At 42.2% G+C, this 16454-nt stretch overlaps 1 protein-coding gene across 2 annotated transcripts in view; it reads right to left on the bottom strand.

The window, feature by feature from the left end:
* SHQ1 (SHQ1, H/ACA ribonucleoprotein assembly factor) overlaps window positions 1-15689 on the bottom strand; it is a 141833-nt gene extending 126144 nt beyond the window's left edge. The window contains exons 1-5 of one of the 2 annotated variants that reach the window (XM_003409997.4): window positions 15384-15686; window positions 11781-11845; window positions 9953-10075; window positions 9040-9200; window positions 268-380 (exon numbers count right to left, since the gene is read on the bottom strand). In XM_003409997.4, coding sequence (XP_003410045.1) covers window positions 268-380; window positions 9040-9200; window positions 9953-10075; window positions 11781-11845; window positions 15384-15526 — 605 coding nt within the window. In that variant the 5' untranslated portion in view covers window positions 15527-15686. Of the gene's footprint in view, window positions 1-267; window positions 381-9039; window positions 9201-9952; window positions 10076-11780; window positions 11846-15383 lie in introns of both variants that reach the window. The other variant, XM_064275012.1, reaches the window with a different exon arrangement.
* Between the last annotated feature and the right edge of the window lie 765 nt (window positions 15690-16454).

The raw sequence follows: 16454 nt of genomic DNA, 5'->3' as shown, positions 1-16454 counted from the left end.
TGTTCTGTTTTTCAGCCTAGCAAGTATAAATTCAAAGAAATATGCTTAAAGAGTTCTGTTGCTCGGAAGGGCAACTGTGAAGCGACAGTTCGCAATATCACACAGATACAATGGCTATGGGCTCATCAGAATGTCAGGTGAGCTTTGAGCCATCATTAATTCCTAGAGTTCAAAAAGCACATACATAGAATAGTTAAAACGACACTTAATTTTTTAAAAAAGAAAGTTCAAGCCAATTATTTAATCCTGAAAACACTCAATACTCACAGGTAATGGTCAGGATCAAATTTGGCCAGCTCAGCAGCCTGGCGTTTCTGCCTTCGTTCAGCTGCAGGAGTAGAGTCTGGGTCCCCAATATCAATAACTTCACTCAATTCATCCTGAGAAGACCCAGAAAAAAAAAGGAATCATCATTAGCTCCTACTTTAGTATTTAAAAAACAAATTTTGTCCAAAACGCCAAAAAGACAGGGAGAATCTAATTGATCAGTAAGCCATGATACTAGCTAGGACATTTAGATTCAAATCCAGCCAATGTTTGGTAAGCACCTATTACTTGCCAGGCCCTGCTGGAAACTTTCACATAAATCACCTCATTTAATCTGTATAACAAGCAAACCGATTAGCACATATTAAGGCTCTAAAAGTTTAACATCAAAGACAAACTAGAATAAACCCCTACAAGCAGGCCCACCCAAATCCAAAACCCAGCAGGCAGGGGCATCTAATTCTCCATCTACTTCCCACTTACCCCTGGATATTTGAAAGTTATTAAAGACAGAATGGTTTGAATATCAGACATCCATATATAGGCTTTCCTTTTGTTTCTTCTTTCTATCCAAAAAAAAAAACAAAAAGCCAAACTCCTTGCAGTCAAGTTGATTCTGACTCATAGAGACCCCACGGGACAGAGAACTGTCCCAGAGGGTTTCCAAGGAGCAGCTGGTGGATTTGAACTGTAAACCTTTTGGTTAGCAGCCAAGCTCTTAACCACTGCACCACCAGGGCTCCTCAAATAAGAATTACCGTATAAGACTACATATATGAAACCATGTACATTTTACTTTATGAGCAGATTTAAGGATTTTCAAGGGCAATTTTGATGTATATGACTTCCCATTTGAAAATTGTAAAACAATCTATTTAATATTCGGAAACTCTGGTGGCATAGTGGTTAAGTGCTACGACTGCTGACCAAAAGGTTGGCAGTTCAAATCCACCAGGCGCTCCTCGGAAACTCTAGGAGGCAGTTCTACTCTGTCCTATAGGGTCGCTATGAGTCGGAATCAACTCGATAGCAATGGGCTTGGTTTTTTGGTTTTGGCATTTAATACTCAACTCTACTGAAACTGTGTTCACCAAGGGATATGCATTTTGATATGTACCATGTTTCCTAAGCCAAATCATATACAATATACCTGTTAGGAAAACTGTCTAGAAAACTACATAATCTTTTTTTAATCAGAATTATGAAGTAAAGAAACCTTACACAATGTAAAAAAATTCCTAAAACTATACCTTTTATTTTTTCTTTTCTTTCGTCAGCTCCAGCTTCTACCATCAACACCCAAGCAAGGCAAGTAAAAAACTAGAAGAAGCTTAAAGGATATTAACTGAAAAGAAATCAAGGGGAATAACTTGGTTGAGTTTTGGAGACAAACTGGTAGGACAGATCCGTAAAAGAATTCAAGCTCATGTCTAACTGCTGATAACTGCCATCAGAGTAGGCCCTGACTCATGACAAATTCATTTCCATAGGGTTTTCACTGGCTGATTTTTGGATGTAGATTGCCAGGCCTTTCTTCCTAGTCTATCTTGAAGCACCAGTGGAATCCGCTCAGCATCTAGCAACATAAACTACCACTGACAGACGAGTGGTGGCTGCGCATGAGATGCACGGCCAGGAACTGAATCCAGGTCTCTGGCAAGGAAGGCGAGAATTCTACGACTGAACCACCGCTGCCTCGTTTCACGCCTAGTAACAGCAACAACAACAACAAAAAAAAACGACTGCCATCAAGTCGATTCTGACTCATACTGACCCTACAGGACAGAGCAGGACTGCCCTAGGACTGCCCCATGGGGTTCCCAGCTGGTGAATTCAAACTGCCGACCTCTTGGTTAGCAGATGAGCTCTTAACCACTATGCCAGCAGGGCTGCTGAAGGCAAGGCTGCTACAAGTGAGCTATGCTGAGTTAGGAAGGGAGACACTGGGGTACAGATGCTCCACATAATCAAAATTCCTGCATCATGAAAAAAATCCTCTCATTCCAACCAGGATCAATACAGTTCACGTGTCTTCGGCATCCAGTGAGGCTGTAACAGAAATACCACAAGTGGATGGCTTTAACAAAGAGAAAGTAGGCTAAAAGTCCAAATTCAGGGTGTCAGCTCCAGGGGAAGCCTTTCTTTCTCTGTCGGCCTTCTCATCAGTCTTGCCCTGGACTAGGAGCTTCTCTGCACAGGGGCCCTGAGTCCAAAGGACACGCTCTGCTCCCGGCACTGCTTTCTTGGTGATCTGAGCTCCCCTGTCTCTCTGCTGGCTTCTCTCTTTTCTATCTCAAGAGATTGCCTCAAGACACAATCCAATCTTGTAGGTTGAGAACTGCCTCACTAGCACAACCGCTGCCCATCCTCCCTCATTAACATCAGAGAGGCAGGATTCACAACACACAGGAAAATCACACAATACTGAGAATCATGGCCCAGGCAAACTGAGACACTGATACACACATTTTTGGCCGGGTGAGAGGGAAGCAGAATTCATTCCATGACATCAAGTAACACAGTGAAACCTACGAGAGCCAAAATCGATGGGACTGTCTTTGTCTTCCCAGGTTTCACAAGTTTCTCATCTTTGACAGGTGCAGTCTTACCACTTTTGCATCACTCATTTCAGAGGAAAATATTTTGGTTTTCCTTTCTGACAGGTTTCCACCTTACATGGGTTCCAGCTTTTGCAGGTTTTACTGTATTGGCAATATTTCATCTAAACGCATTCTAATACAGTGAAAGCATCCAGAGGCCTTTTTGGACGTCACTGAAACATTCAAAACATCTTAACACTTCTAAGAACAAACATTCTGGGCAAAAACTAGATTACTGTCTGTTCCCAGATGCATAAAAATTTGCATTCCAAAAGTTCCTTTGCAATTTACTTTTTAGAGACTTAGAATGTATTTTCCTATAGAAATACTACCATTGATAGTAGTTAAGAGTCTCAGGGCAATCCACAAGGTATTCAATCCATAACACACTTGAAATGGGCTATCGATGATACAAAGAGCTTAACAAGCAGGCAGCATGTTTCCATGGGGAAATACTTTCAGAGTTCCCGTACAGTCCACCAGCAGCATCCCCTCCCTGTGCAATGCAAACTGGACTCTTCCCTTCTTGCCCCACTTCCTCACCTGCTCATGGTGACGTCTGAACATGATGAACATATTTAATGTCACTGAACTATACATGTGAAGATTATTGAAATGGCAAATGTCTTGTTACCTAAATATTTACCACAATTAAAAAAAAAAAAAAAAACCTTTATGCTAATAAAAAGGAGCTCTGGTCTTCTTCCCTAAAGATTACAGCCTTGAAAACCCTATGGGGCAGTTCTACTCTGTCCTAGAGGGTCGCCATGAGTCAGCACTGACTCAACGGCAATAGGTTTGGTACAGGTTGCAGATGGTGAAGGACTCCTAGTGACACAGTGGTTAAGCGCTCAGCTGCCAGCCAAAAGGCTGGCAATTCAAACCCACCAGCCACGCCACAGGAGAAATATGGCAGTCTGGAAACCTTATGGGGCAGTTCTACTCTGTCCTAGAGGGTCGCTATGAGTTGGAATCAACTCGATGACAAGGGGTTTGGTTTGGGGTTTATGCTAATAAAACCAATCAGACACACAAACACACACACACAAAATAAAAGCCCTGCATGAACTAGTCCTTGTCCTTCTCCTTCTGGCTCAAATACACTCGCACCACATACCAGACTTCTTTCCATTTCTTGAACACGCCAATTCAGTCCCAACTCTGAGCCTCTGCACTGGCAGTACCCTCTCATCGCTTAGGATTCAGTGCAAATACCACCTCCTCTAAGAACCTCCTCTGGGCCTCCCAGCCAAAGGGGTACCCCTGGTCTCTCACATCACCCTCGTTTTCCTTCCCTTGTCACTGTCTCAATTATTTTGTTTACACGATTACCATCTGTCTGTCTCCCCAACAGAACATGGTTTCCATGAGGGCAGGGGTCTCCGCCATCTCCTTCCCCATTGCATCCCCAGCACTGTGCCCGGCCTTCAGTACTAAATCATTCACTCAGCAAATAATGGCTGAGGGCCTACTATGTGCTAGGCACTATTCTGGGAGCTGGAGATCCAATACTAAACACACAGACAATGCTGCTGCTCTACAGGAATGAGAAATAAAACAGTAAGAACGCAGCTATCCTTCCTTTCTGCCTCCTCTCCCTCCCTGCCTCCACACTCAGAGCCTTCGTGTAGAGTTGTGCAACTTGTACAAAGCAGAATGGGAGTACCGCCTCACCCTCCAGGCTTGTGCTAGGCAGAGCCATATGCAACACCCTGTTCAAAGTGGACCCTAAAGTGAAACTGGAACAAACTGAAAAGCAAAGCTAGCCTGGGGTGTAGAACTCTGTCTAAGGCATCAACTAACTAAAGGGAAGGAAGAGAAATGCTAAACTTCCATAGCAAGAAGAGAGTGATTTCTTTTTAAAGCACTGCTTCGGCTACTAGTTATTAGAGCTGTTTGAAGATGGGCATCCTCAAGTAAAAGTCAGGCAGGATTTCAATCAGGTTTACGCAAGTTTAGGCAGGCAACGGTGGTTTGGTAGCAGAATTTTCACCTCCCACGCAGAAGAGAAGAAGCCTTGGTGGCACAATGGTTAAGGGCTGAGCTGCTAACTAGAAAGTTGGTGGTTCGAACCCACCAGCCGCTCCACAGGAGAAAAGACCTGGCAATCTGTTCCTATAAAGACTACAGCCAAGGAAACCCTATGAGGCAGTCCTACTCTGTCCTATAGGCTCACTGTGAGTCAGAATCAACTCACCGGCACCCAACAACAACACGCAGGAGACCCAAGTTCGATTCCTGGACAAGGCACCGCATACACAGCCACCATCTGTCTGTCAGTGGAGGCTTGTGTGTTGCTCTGCTGCTGAACAGGTTTCTGCGGAGCTTTTCGACTAAGACGGACCAGGAAGAAAGGCCTGGGGATCGACTTCTGAAAACCAGCCAGTGAAACCGTATGAATTACAACAGTCCAATCCACAACCAATCATGGGGACTGCACAGGACCAGGCAGCATTATGTTCTGTTGTGCGTGGCGTTGCCAGGAGACAAGGCTGACTTCGCGGCAGCTAACAACAGCAGCAACAACAACAAGAAGGCCCAGATAAGGCAGCGACTGTCCAGAGAGAAGATGAAGAACCCTGTGTGTATCTGGTCAGTGGGTCTCCCGGAAACAACAGCCTCCTGGTGCAATGAAGGGAGCAGAGGGCCAGCAAGCCAGATGTCCTGTGGCTGCTGGCGGCAGTGGTCCCAGGAGCCTGCTGGCTGGGCTCCCAGATGCTCCAGGACTGTTGCTGCTGGCTGCCATGGCCACCAGGAGTCTGCTGGAAAGCCCTGCTCTGCGCAGCCACGGCAGGGTTCCAGAGGCACCCTGGCAGCAATTTCAGAAAGGAAAGGAAGAGAGTGTGCGGGGCGGGGGGGGGGGGGGGGGAAGGGTAGGAGGGAAGAAGGGGGCTGAAAGGGAATTTGTTTCCGCAAAAATACTTTTATTTTCTCCTCATCATCAGTATAAAATACTAAAGTTACTGAAGCAAATCCTGCATAAAAGGTTGAAAAAGGTATGAAAGGCCACAAAGAGTTAAATTATTTAATTAAGATAACTATGAATTAGAATTATGAAAGAGTTTTACCTTCTTTTTTCTATATATTTTTATAATGACTATGTATTGCTTTTATTATCAGATAATTTAAAGCTATTTTTCATTTGGGGGAAAAAAGAGGCTACAAAAATACTAATGAAGTATGAGTAGTCAAAGAAACGTTATGGATATTATCTTGTCCAAAGGCAGAGCTACAGAAACTCTATATCTGTGGAAAAACATCAGTTTGAGAAAATGTTGATGCTTTTTAAACACATTATTTTAAATTAGAAGAGCACTTCCCAAAGCTCTTACTTATACAATAATTGTTACAATTTCTTCTTACTAGTTGCCTTTGAGTCAACTCATGGCAACCCCATGCGTGTCAAAGCGGAACTGTGCTCCATAAGGTTTTCAGTGGCTGAATTTTTCTAAATAGATCACCAAGGCTTTCTTCCAAGGCACCTGTGGGTGGCTCCAAACCTCCAGCCTTTCAGTTAGCAGTCACGGGCGTTAACCGTCTGTACTACCCAGGGGCACAGGAGAATGGTATTGTTAATCTTGTCATGTTAATGGCCAGTTTCTAGTCACATGGTATGACTGTCACAATACAGTAGTTGTAACGAACTCTACAAGTAATATCAATTATGCAAGTTTTTTTTGTGACGATATCTCATACCCCAAAGAGGGCACCCTTTCATTCTCAGCATCTTGGTTTACACATGAGTTTCGTAAGTCCTGATAATTTCCTAGCTGTCATGAAGGACACTGTAGTCCTCAAATTTAATTCATACCAAAAAAAATGCAATTTTCTTCAAAGACTAGACATGGGTACTGGTTCGTCTCCTGGGAAAATGTGCAGTGGTAACAGTAACGATGCCATAAGGAAATAGGCAGGCCGAGCTGATGCACGCACAGTGCCCGGCACGGTGTTATACTCCGGAACTGTTAGCTGCTGTTGCTGCAAACCCTGCAGGGCCACATCACTAACCAAACCCCTTAGAGCCAAAGGAGCTTCACAATCCAGACCTTGGAGAGTTTAGGAAAGTAATGTGGTACCCATATTTTATTTAACCTCTCAGAAGCCTGGGGCAGTGCCCCATATTCAAACATATTAATATTTCCACAGCACAATTTTTTAATATGCAAGCTAAGTGGGATTAAAAAAAAAAAGACCCATATCAGTTTAGATCAGGTTTGGCCAGCAAATTAATATGAAAAAACTTTTCATTTTCAGAACGTTTTGTGATCCCGGAATTACACATGGGGTTGGGAACCGGCACTACTTACTACCGGTATTACTAGTTGCACGACCCCTTAGAGTTTCTCAGAGATACAGCTTTACTTTTTTCTACATTAAGGGCAATATGCGTTCAGATTGTTTTAGAAAGGCAAACCTCATTCGTTTAAATTTTAAAGAACAGTTTAATGATTTTAGACAATCCAGCTCAATGCTCAGGAATAACAAACATTAAATTCAGTGGTTCGTTTCTGATGGGGAAAGAGACAGAAGCAATCAGGAAAGGACACACGGGGGCTTCGACTATACTGGTAACGTTTTAGGTTTTAAGCCAACTGACAGCTATCTAGGTATTTGGTGTATTAGTTAAGATATGCAAAAAGATACAGAGAATATTTCATAATAACCTTTTTAAAAAGCTATATTACATATTTAGTGAGCACTTTCCATAGAAATGCAAGAACTTTCCACCTAACAGGAACTTGGCTTGGCTCACCTTATGGCACTGTGCATCTTATCAGTAACCAGTCAGAAACCCTCAAAAGGAACTTCCCCCCAAACCAGCAGCAATTAAGAAACCAAATTCCCTTGCCTCCGGAAACACTTTTAATCTGAATGTACAATCTGTACTTAGCCTGTGTGACATTTACTGTCCTGTGTTTACAGCTTTAGACCCGGCAAGCCCAAAACGAACTGACCACAAACGAGCTCTTGGCCAAACAACTGAGGTCCGTTCACTAAAGTGGCTGCTGTAGACAAAGCTGACTCCATTCTAACTACCTCAGAGATCACCAGGGACTGTGATTCGGGAGAGAATATGGGGAGACCATAATTCAGCAGAAAAACATCTAAGGCTTTTGAGGGAAGTATTTCATCAGCATTATCTGCTCCTACGGAATCCCAATTTTGTTCCCTTTGAAGAATTTTGAGAGCACTTTGTATTTTTCCAGGGCAGGGGTCTTTATAGCATCTTATACTTTTCCAGGAGTTTTTACATGCAGTATCTCATTAAATTTTCAAAACCATCTTAAGAAGTAGATGAGTAAATTTATCCCCATTATAAAGATGAGAAGAAACATAACAGTGGTGAAATAATTGACCTGGCATCACAAATCTAAACAGGGGCAGAAGTTGGACCAGGCTTTGGGACCTTTATTTTTCCTTGGTGGAGTCACAAATGTCTTACTATACCACATTCTGAATTGGAGCCCTGGTAGCACAGTGGTTAAGAGTTCAGCTGCTAACCAAAAGGTCGGCAGTTCAAATCCACCAGCTGCTCCTTCAAAACCATGGTGGGGCCGTTCTACTCTGTCCTTTAGGGTTGCTGTGGGTAGGAATAGACTCAATGGCAACAGGTCTTTTGGAAACAAGTTTAATATTCTCTATTCAGTTAAACTAAAACCGACTGCACCACCAGGGCTCCCTACCCAGTTAAGGATGAAGTGAAAGGAGCTGTTTATCGCTGTTTCTGAAGGGAAAAACGGTAAGGCTCCAAGTCAGCAGCTGAGCAAACACTTTGCTCATACAACATTTCAAGGGATGTGTCTTCGATGAAATGACATATGTACAAAATAATGTAAAATCTCTCCTATCCATTTCATTCATTTCGATCTCCCTACATAGCCTAAAATGTACTGTAATTTCCTAAGCTGTCTGAAGAACAGAGAAAAGGCAACGTCATTCATTTTTAGCCCAACTGAGAATTAAGCAGGTTTTAACAGGAGATGCTACTCAACCTCCACCAAGAGCAAATAGTCACAACAATTAGAGGTGTCTAGCATTATTTTCACTGTAGAGGAAAGGACGTTCAGAGATAAACGTTAAAAACAAAAGATCAGAGTAACAAACCTCGAAGTGTAAGCAGAACTGAAATTTAAATAGCCAGAGACCGAGGTCTTTTAGAAAGACAACGTACCTGTAACCGCTGAAACACTCCTGATCGTAAGTTGCCAAATCCATAGCAGCACTGTGGATTCAAAGCACCTTCTGATACCTCCTCATAGGGGGACTGTTCAATCTCCCAGTCAAATTCTTCATCGTCATCTTCTACGCCTTCCTCAGAAATCTCAGAAGCACCTAAACATGTTCAATACTAATTTTTTTTAATAGTATTAGATTTCCTAGCTACTACTTAAGAAGTAGTGTAGAAAAAAAATGCAGGCACATGTGCACCAAAGGTCAAGAACAAGAAGATTCACAGCACCACTATCTGTAACAGCCCAACAATGGAAACAACCCAAATGTCTATCAGCTGTAGGATGTATAAATAAAAGTGGTATATTCGAACAATGGAATACTCTATAACAAAGAAAGCAACTAGACCTCAGCAACCATATGGATAAATCTCAGAGAAATAAGACAAAAAAGAACACATATGTAAAAATTATACATACAATTCAAAAGCAGGCAAAGCTGAGGAAAGTGATGCCCTTGGAGAGGAGGAAGGAAGAAATAACTGGGAGAAGACACAGGGCAAAATTCCAGTGTGTTGGAAACATTGCATTTCTTGATCTAGGTGGTGGTCACTTTATTTAACTCATCAGACGTTATATTTCTGATCTTAGCTCGAGAGATTAATATTTTGCCAAAGGCAGAGATGCTGTTCCAATTGGTCAAAAAATGTGATTGACCTGCTGGTTCAATAGGATTCTTTATGCCTTTAAGTTATGTATCACCAAATGAAATATTTTCACGCGTCTACCACCTGATTTTGTCACATTAAGAATTTTCTCCAATTTCCAATTTACTGTATTCCTTTTCCCTACAAACACATAGCTTTCCAAATATTTCTTTTTACCTTTATTTCCCCCCAACTGCAATGAACATACCAATTTCTTCCACAAGTGGTTTCACAGTCCTAGATTTTCTGGGCGCGAGAAGAGCAGTCAGCATGTTCAGCCCCTCAAAATGCTGACCAGGAGTTTCTTTGGGCAATTGAATGGTAAAAATTCCTTAAAGATAAGTTTGTTTTATGTTCAGATAGATTAAAATAGTCAAAGGTTTCACAAATATATCTAAGAAATACATGTTTTGGTAAGACATAATTCTAATTCATAAAGCTCCAAAATTATCCGTTTATTACAGATTTAGTAAATAAAAATTAAGATAGAAAAAAGTTCAAACTGGGTTTTTCAGAAACACTGATCCAGCTCCCACCTCTATAAGAAATTAATCTGTTCAGGCTGCGGAATGATTTATGTTGTATCACCGTAACCAATTGGTAATATTAAGAGTCCAAGTCAAAACTTCTAAAAATCAATGGCTTGAAAGGTAATAGCTTAGAACTAACAGCTACTAATAAAATATATTTCTGGACTCCAAAAAAAAAAACTAATCAGGATACCTAACCCAATAGAGAGGACGTTTGGTGGCACAGCGGTTAGGCTGCTATCCAAAAGGTAGGTGGTCCGAATCTACCAGCCACTCCCTGAAAAGATTACAGCCTAGGAAACCTTATGGGGCAGTTCTACTCTGTCATATAGGGTCACTATGAATTGGAATCAACTAGACAGCACACAGCAACAACACAATAATCCAACAGAGAATAACAGCCAATTTGAAAAATATACAAAATCTTAAGCAAAGCAATCACGGCTTAGTAAAATTTCTTCGGTATCTCAAGCGATATATTCCCAAAGTCTGTCTAAGGCAGATTTAAAACCAATTCTACCTATGCTTGTCTTTTCCTTCCTTGACTAGGTTTATCCACCTCACCTAGGCTCCCCTCTGGACATACTGCATTATTTACTACTCTTACATTTTAAAACATTTTCTCTCACTCAGTGTACTGAAGTGCATTCTAATATATCAAACACAAATCGACCTAAGTATTTCCACATATTCAATCTTCCTAAGCCCCTGTGTACTTTTAAAATTTAATAACTTTCAGTATGCAACCTACCTGAATGAAAAGCATATTTACTACCCAGCAAGACAGTTTCATTCTACTTCACTATCACATTAACTACATTGTGTTACAGGTTAAAACTTTGTCATTTAACTCCTCCCACCCTCCCTCCCTTACCCTAGTTCACTGAGGTCAATAAGCGTTCACTGAATAAATTCCAGAAAGAGTACGCAAGGTATTCTTATTCTGGATCTAGCGGCAATGGAAAATCCAGGGCTTCCATAAAGGCAAAATAAACTTCTCCATGGCCAGGAAAAATGAGGGGCTTATCAATCATGAGAAGAAAATTCAATCAGCCTTTAAGTGCCATCTACGGACAGTTCCTCTCGCAGGTTATGAAAATTTAAGTTTGAAATTATAAAAGGAAAATTCCTTTCAATAGTTTATAAATCAACCACAAATTTTATAATCAATTGCCTTTCACATTCCAACTTTTACTTTTAAACATCTACTAAACGTAGGGGAAGTAGGAAATAAAACATCTGGAAAAAACAGAACCAGAGTATTTAACTAATTTAACTTTGCTTTGAAGGATACTGTGAAATATTTTAAAAGCCTGAGGAAATAATAACTGTTAAGAAATCCACAGATAACAGACACTCAACATTAAAAAACAGAAAAATGCGACAGGGACAGATTGTACTTGAAATACATCTAAAGGTCCCCATCATTTCCTGAAATATTATGATATAGTTCATCCAACATGAAGAATTCAAAGAAAAAAACATAAAACATTCCAAACACAATACCTTTGTCTGCATCATAGGATCCTTGCTCACTTCCATTTTCTACAACTCTTCCAGGAAGGGTTAATCTGCAGATGTAAAGGAAGGTCTTATGATGTCCTTAAATTACAAAGCAGCATAAGTGATCATCAATGACAGCATACATTTACCTACGCGAATCTATCAACCATTTTAAGAAAATTCCTCAGTATTCCTTCCACATTTTACAAACTAAACAACTCCGATTCCTTTCCCAGGCCAAGGAAATCAGAGACAGCGCCATCTTTCTCTCTGAATACTCCCATGCTGTTGTTAGTTGACGATGAGTCAATTCCAACTCACAGTGACCCCACCTGTTACAGAGTAGAACTGCTCCACAGGGTTTTCTTGGCTATAATCTTAATGGAAGCAGATCACCACACCTTTTCCTCTGCAGAACCACTGGGTAGGTGCAAAGTGCCACCTTTTAAGCTAGCAGCCGATCACAAACCGTTTTTGCCACCTAGCAACCTTGAATACTCCCTAGTCACCAATAAAACAGATAGTTAAAAAGAAAAGACACGATAAATGTTAGTTATCGGTATTGTTATAGTACTTTACCCCTTCTAATGAACAAGTGGTTTACTTGTACACCTGGCACCTAACACAGCAAATACTCAAACAAAAGTTTACTAACTGGCTTCAAAAATAGAAAAATAAAATAAAAAGTGAAAAAATGGGAAACAAAGAAGAAATAAAACCAATTGCCTGTATCAGGCAAATTATTAGTTTAAAAAAGAAAAAAAAAAAACAGAAACAAAAGTTTTTTTTTTCTCAATTCTCATGATTACTCATATGGGATTTTTCCCTTTCATACAAAAGGAAATGAACTGATTCTACTGCTTTCGGTCTTCCACTGAGGCCCCAAAAAGCTTCTATGGCTGCCTGACGTGGACTAGATAACTTAAACTCACCAGCACGGCAGATCAGGTCCACTCCATTCCATTCCAAACTTTGAATTTTAGCCTGCTTTCTTCCTGTTCCTCTCCTGCTTGCTTTCTACTCCAACAATTCAAAACATGGCGGACCCCAAAAGGCCCAGTGCTTCCCAACTTAACCCCCTTTGATTCTAACAGTTCCTTGAATGACAATGTATGTTCTAAACCAAGATCCATTTGGGAGCATTTTATGGATAAATGAGTTTGGGATGATGGCTCCAAGCAGGAACTCTGAGTCAGAATCTGAACTGAGGCCCAGTTCTGCCATTTATCAGCTGTGTAACCTTCTCTAGGCAAGTTAATTCACTTCGTCAAGATTCACATTCCTTGTATGTAAAAACACTCCTTAAGTCCTACTTTACAGATTAAGAAATTGTGACTAAATGACTTGCCCAAAAGGAACCCTAGTAGTGCAACAGTTAAGCACTCGGCTGCTAGCCAACGGTTGGTGGTTCGAATCCACCCAGCGGCTCTGAGGGAGAAAGATGTGACCACCCATTTCGGTAAAGATTTACAGCCTTGGAAACCCTATGAAGCAGTTCTACTCTGTCACAGCCGTAGCTCTTAACCACTGCACCACCAGGGCTCTGTGGGGTTGCTAAAAAAAAAACGCAGTGCCATCAAGTCGATTCCGACTCATAGTGACCCTATAGGACAGGGCAGAACTGCCCCATAGAGTTTCCAAGTAGCGCCTGGTGGATTCGAACTGCCAACCCTTTGGTTAGCAGCTGTAGGATTTAACCACTACGCCACTGGGGTTTCCCGTGGGGTTGCTAGGAGTGGAAAATCAACTGGACAGCACCCAACAATGACAACAACTTGGTCAAAGTCACAGAACTGCTAAGTGTGCTCAGGCCCAGGTGTGCCCACCTCCAAGCCTCTGCTACCCAAGGGATGGATGAATCCGCACAAAGAATGCTCTTTGAATTGTTTCACATGTATCTTTGTCTTTATTAAAACTCACAGATTTAAGCCAGGTGGATTTATTTTTAAATTTTTATCTAACTTTACAATCCTATTTCATTTTACAATTCTATTTTACAGAAAGAAGGAATCCAGTCTCTATGATACCAAGGACTATGCTTAAGAACTCTCTAAGCCTTTGATCCCTCATCTGTAGCACAAATAACAGAACCAACTTTGTACAACTGTCCTAAAATCAAATGCGATAATCCACATAAAGTACTAGCCTAGAGTAAAATATCAATAAATGTTTGCTACCACTATCATCACCTTCTTCCCCTTCTTCATGTCTCGGCTTAAATATCACCTCTTCAGAAAAAGGTGACCACTTTAAAAAAAAACAAAAACAAACCAAACCAAACCTGTTGCTCTGGAGTCGATTTTGACTCATAGCCATGCTGTAAAACAGAGCAGAACTGCCCCATAGGCTACACCTTTCTCCCACGGAGTGGTTACGGAAACACAGGCCCCTTTTATTCTCTATGGGTACACTCTCTTCTTTCTCTTCATACATTTACCACAATTTGTAGCTACATGTTTTTCTCTCACAACTAGAATTTACATTACAGGAGGGAGGACTTTGTCTTGTTCACTGCTATATCCCCAATACCAAGAACAGCCTGTCATATACTGTGTGCTCAATAAATACATTGAAGGAATGAATAAAAAAATAGGCGAGTGCGGTATATTCAAGTAGGCTTGTTAAAAAAAAAAAACTCATTCTCGTCGAGTTGATTCCAACTCACAGGGACCCTATAGGACAAAGCAGAATTGTCCCCATAGAGTGCCCAAGGAGCGCCTGGTGGATTCAAACCGCCGACTTCTTGTTTAGCATCCACAGCACTTAACCACTATGCTACCACGCTGATTAAAGTTAGGACCTAGTGAAAAACCGAGTCAAACATGTTCAGGACCAGTGAAAGAGCCAGCCTGACTGGAGGCGAAGATTTGTGTTACACAATTATTTGGGGAGGAAAGGTAAACTAGAGCCACACGCGAATGAGAAAGCTTGGGAGAATGGATATTACCTAGTCGGAAAAGAGGGAACAAGAAATTGACTATGTTTTAGAAATAATAATCTGGCATGCTCTCCGTTCATGGGCCTAGTAGTAGTGCCCATCTCCAAGTACCACCATCAAATCTCTTAGCGCATTCCTGCCCACCACACAGAAGGTGATCAGTGTCAGCTATCACCACTCTCATTGTTACGGTTCTGCACGGAGACAAATGTAAACAGAACGTGGACTCAAGAAAGTCAAAAAGACCGAGGTCAGATGATAGGGAAGTCATCGAGCACCTCAGCGAGCGCCGTCGCCGTACGAGACGCAGGAGGACAAACGGGCAGAGAAGATAAGGGAACATGGCAGAGAGAGACGAGAACTAGGGTGACAGGTCCAAAGCTGGAAAGGAGGCAGGGTCCCAAATACCACGTTTTAAAGTGGATCCGAAATCTCTTTAATGTGGGGACTTAAGAAGGGAAAGAGATTTTGCAGCATCTACAACCACGCACGCCTTAAAGAAGCCACTTCCTCAGCCCCAAAAGCAGCTGCGGAAATCCTGGAATAATCCAAGAGCTACGTCCCACACCTCCCTCCCTTTTCCATGCTCCCTCGATACGCAATTTTCCAATGATGAACGAATGAGCCCCCCAATTCGTTCTCCCTACGGCCAGACACCCAGAACTCACCTGAGAAAGTACGGCTTGGCGTAGAACTTGAAGTCGACCCCCTCGAAGTAGACGTCAAACTCGGAGACCCGAGCATAGGGCACGCGGATGGCAACGGTCAGGAAGTCAGGGTCCTGGCTGAGGTCGAATGCGGGGGTCAGCATCACTGCTCAGGGTGCAGGTGTCCGTGTCGGGCACACTCACGCTGCCGCCGTTGCCTACGACGTTCTCGCCACTCAAAATCAAGAGAACCCTTTACGCGCACGAGTGTTGCCCGTTATTCAAGGCGCTTCCGGCTCGAAGCGGAAGTGCTAGCGCGTGAGGCAGGAAGTCCCACCGCGCACCAATCTCCATGGAGACGGGACGCTATTAATGAAGAGGTGGAGCTTTCAGAACGGCCCGGAAGAGAAGGGCGTGGCGAGTGGGACTTGGGCGCCGTAGTTGAACCGAGGGTAAACTTTGTGGAGGAACTAGAACAAGAGTCCGCTTTGGAGATGAACTTTAACAGTATTAGCTTTGCAGTTATACAGACCTGTATTTAAATGCTTTCTCCGCCACTTCCCAGCTGTAATACCTTTGGAAAGTTATATAACCTCTCGATACTTCAGCTATCTCTTCTATAAAATGAGAATACTAGAATCCAGCCCAGTAGAAATGCTGTGAGGATAGTATAAAACGATGCATGTAAAGCTTTAACAACGTTCCTGGCAAGCTGTCAACGCTCGATGGGGCGGAGCAGCCACCGCAGTAACGTCGTTACTGTGGTTTTCCTTAGTTCTCGCCTGCCTTGTCAACAGTCCCTTCGTTCTCTCTTCCTTCTCTTTTTTTTTATTTCCACCCCTCTCTGTCTTTATCTGTCGCTTCATCTGTTCTTCTTAATCCCTTATGTAAATAGTTTTCTCTTTTACAAAGCCTTCATCCCACTGATTGCATTTAATCTGCACAAGAAGCTCCGGGGGAGGGGGCACAGGACTCAGAGAAGTTAAGCAACCTATGTGCGTTTTACAATGATCAGAACCCAGAACTTTTTACTCTTAAACCGCGTTAGTGCCTGCATCGATGAATTGCACTCCCTCTGTAGTCTTCACCCCG

This window comes from Loxodonta africana, chromosome 22 (genome assembly GCF_030014295.1).
Source record: "Loxodonta africana isolate mLoxAfr1 chromosome 22, mLoxAfr1.hap2, whole genome shotgun sequence".
Classification (NCBI taxonomy): domain Eukaryota; kingdom Metazoa; phylum Chordata; class Mammalia; order Proboscidea; family Elephantidae; genus Loxodonta; species Loxodonta africana.
Note: the sequence above shows the minus strand (reverse complement) of the source record. Positions and strands in the feature narration are given on the sequence as shown.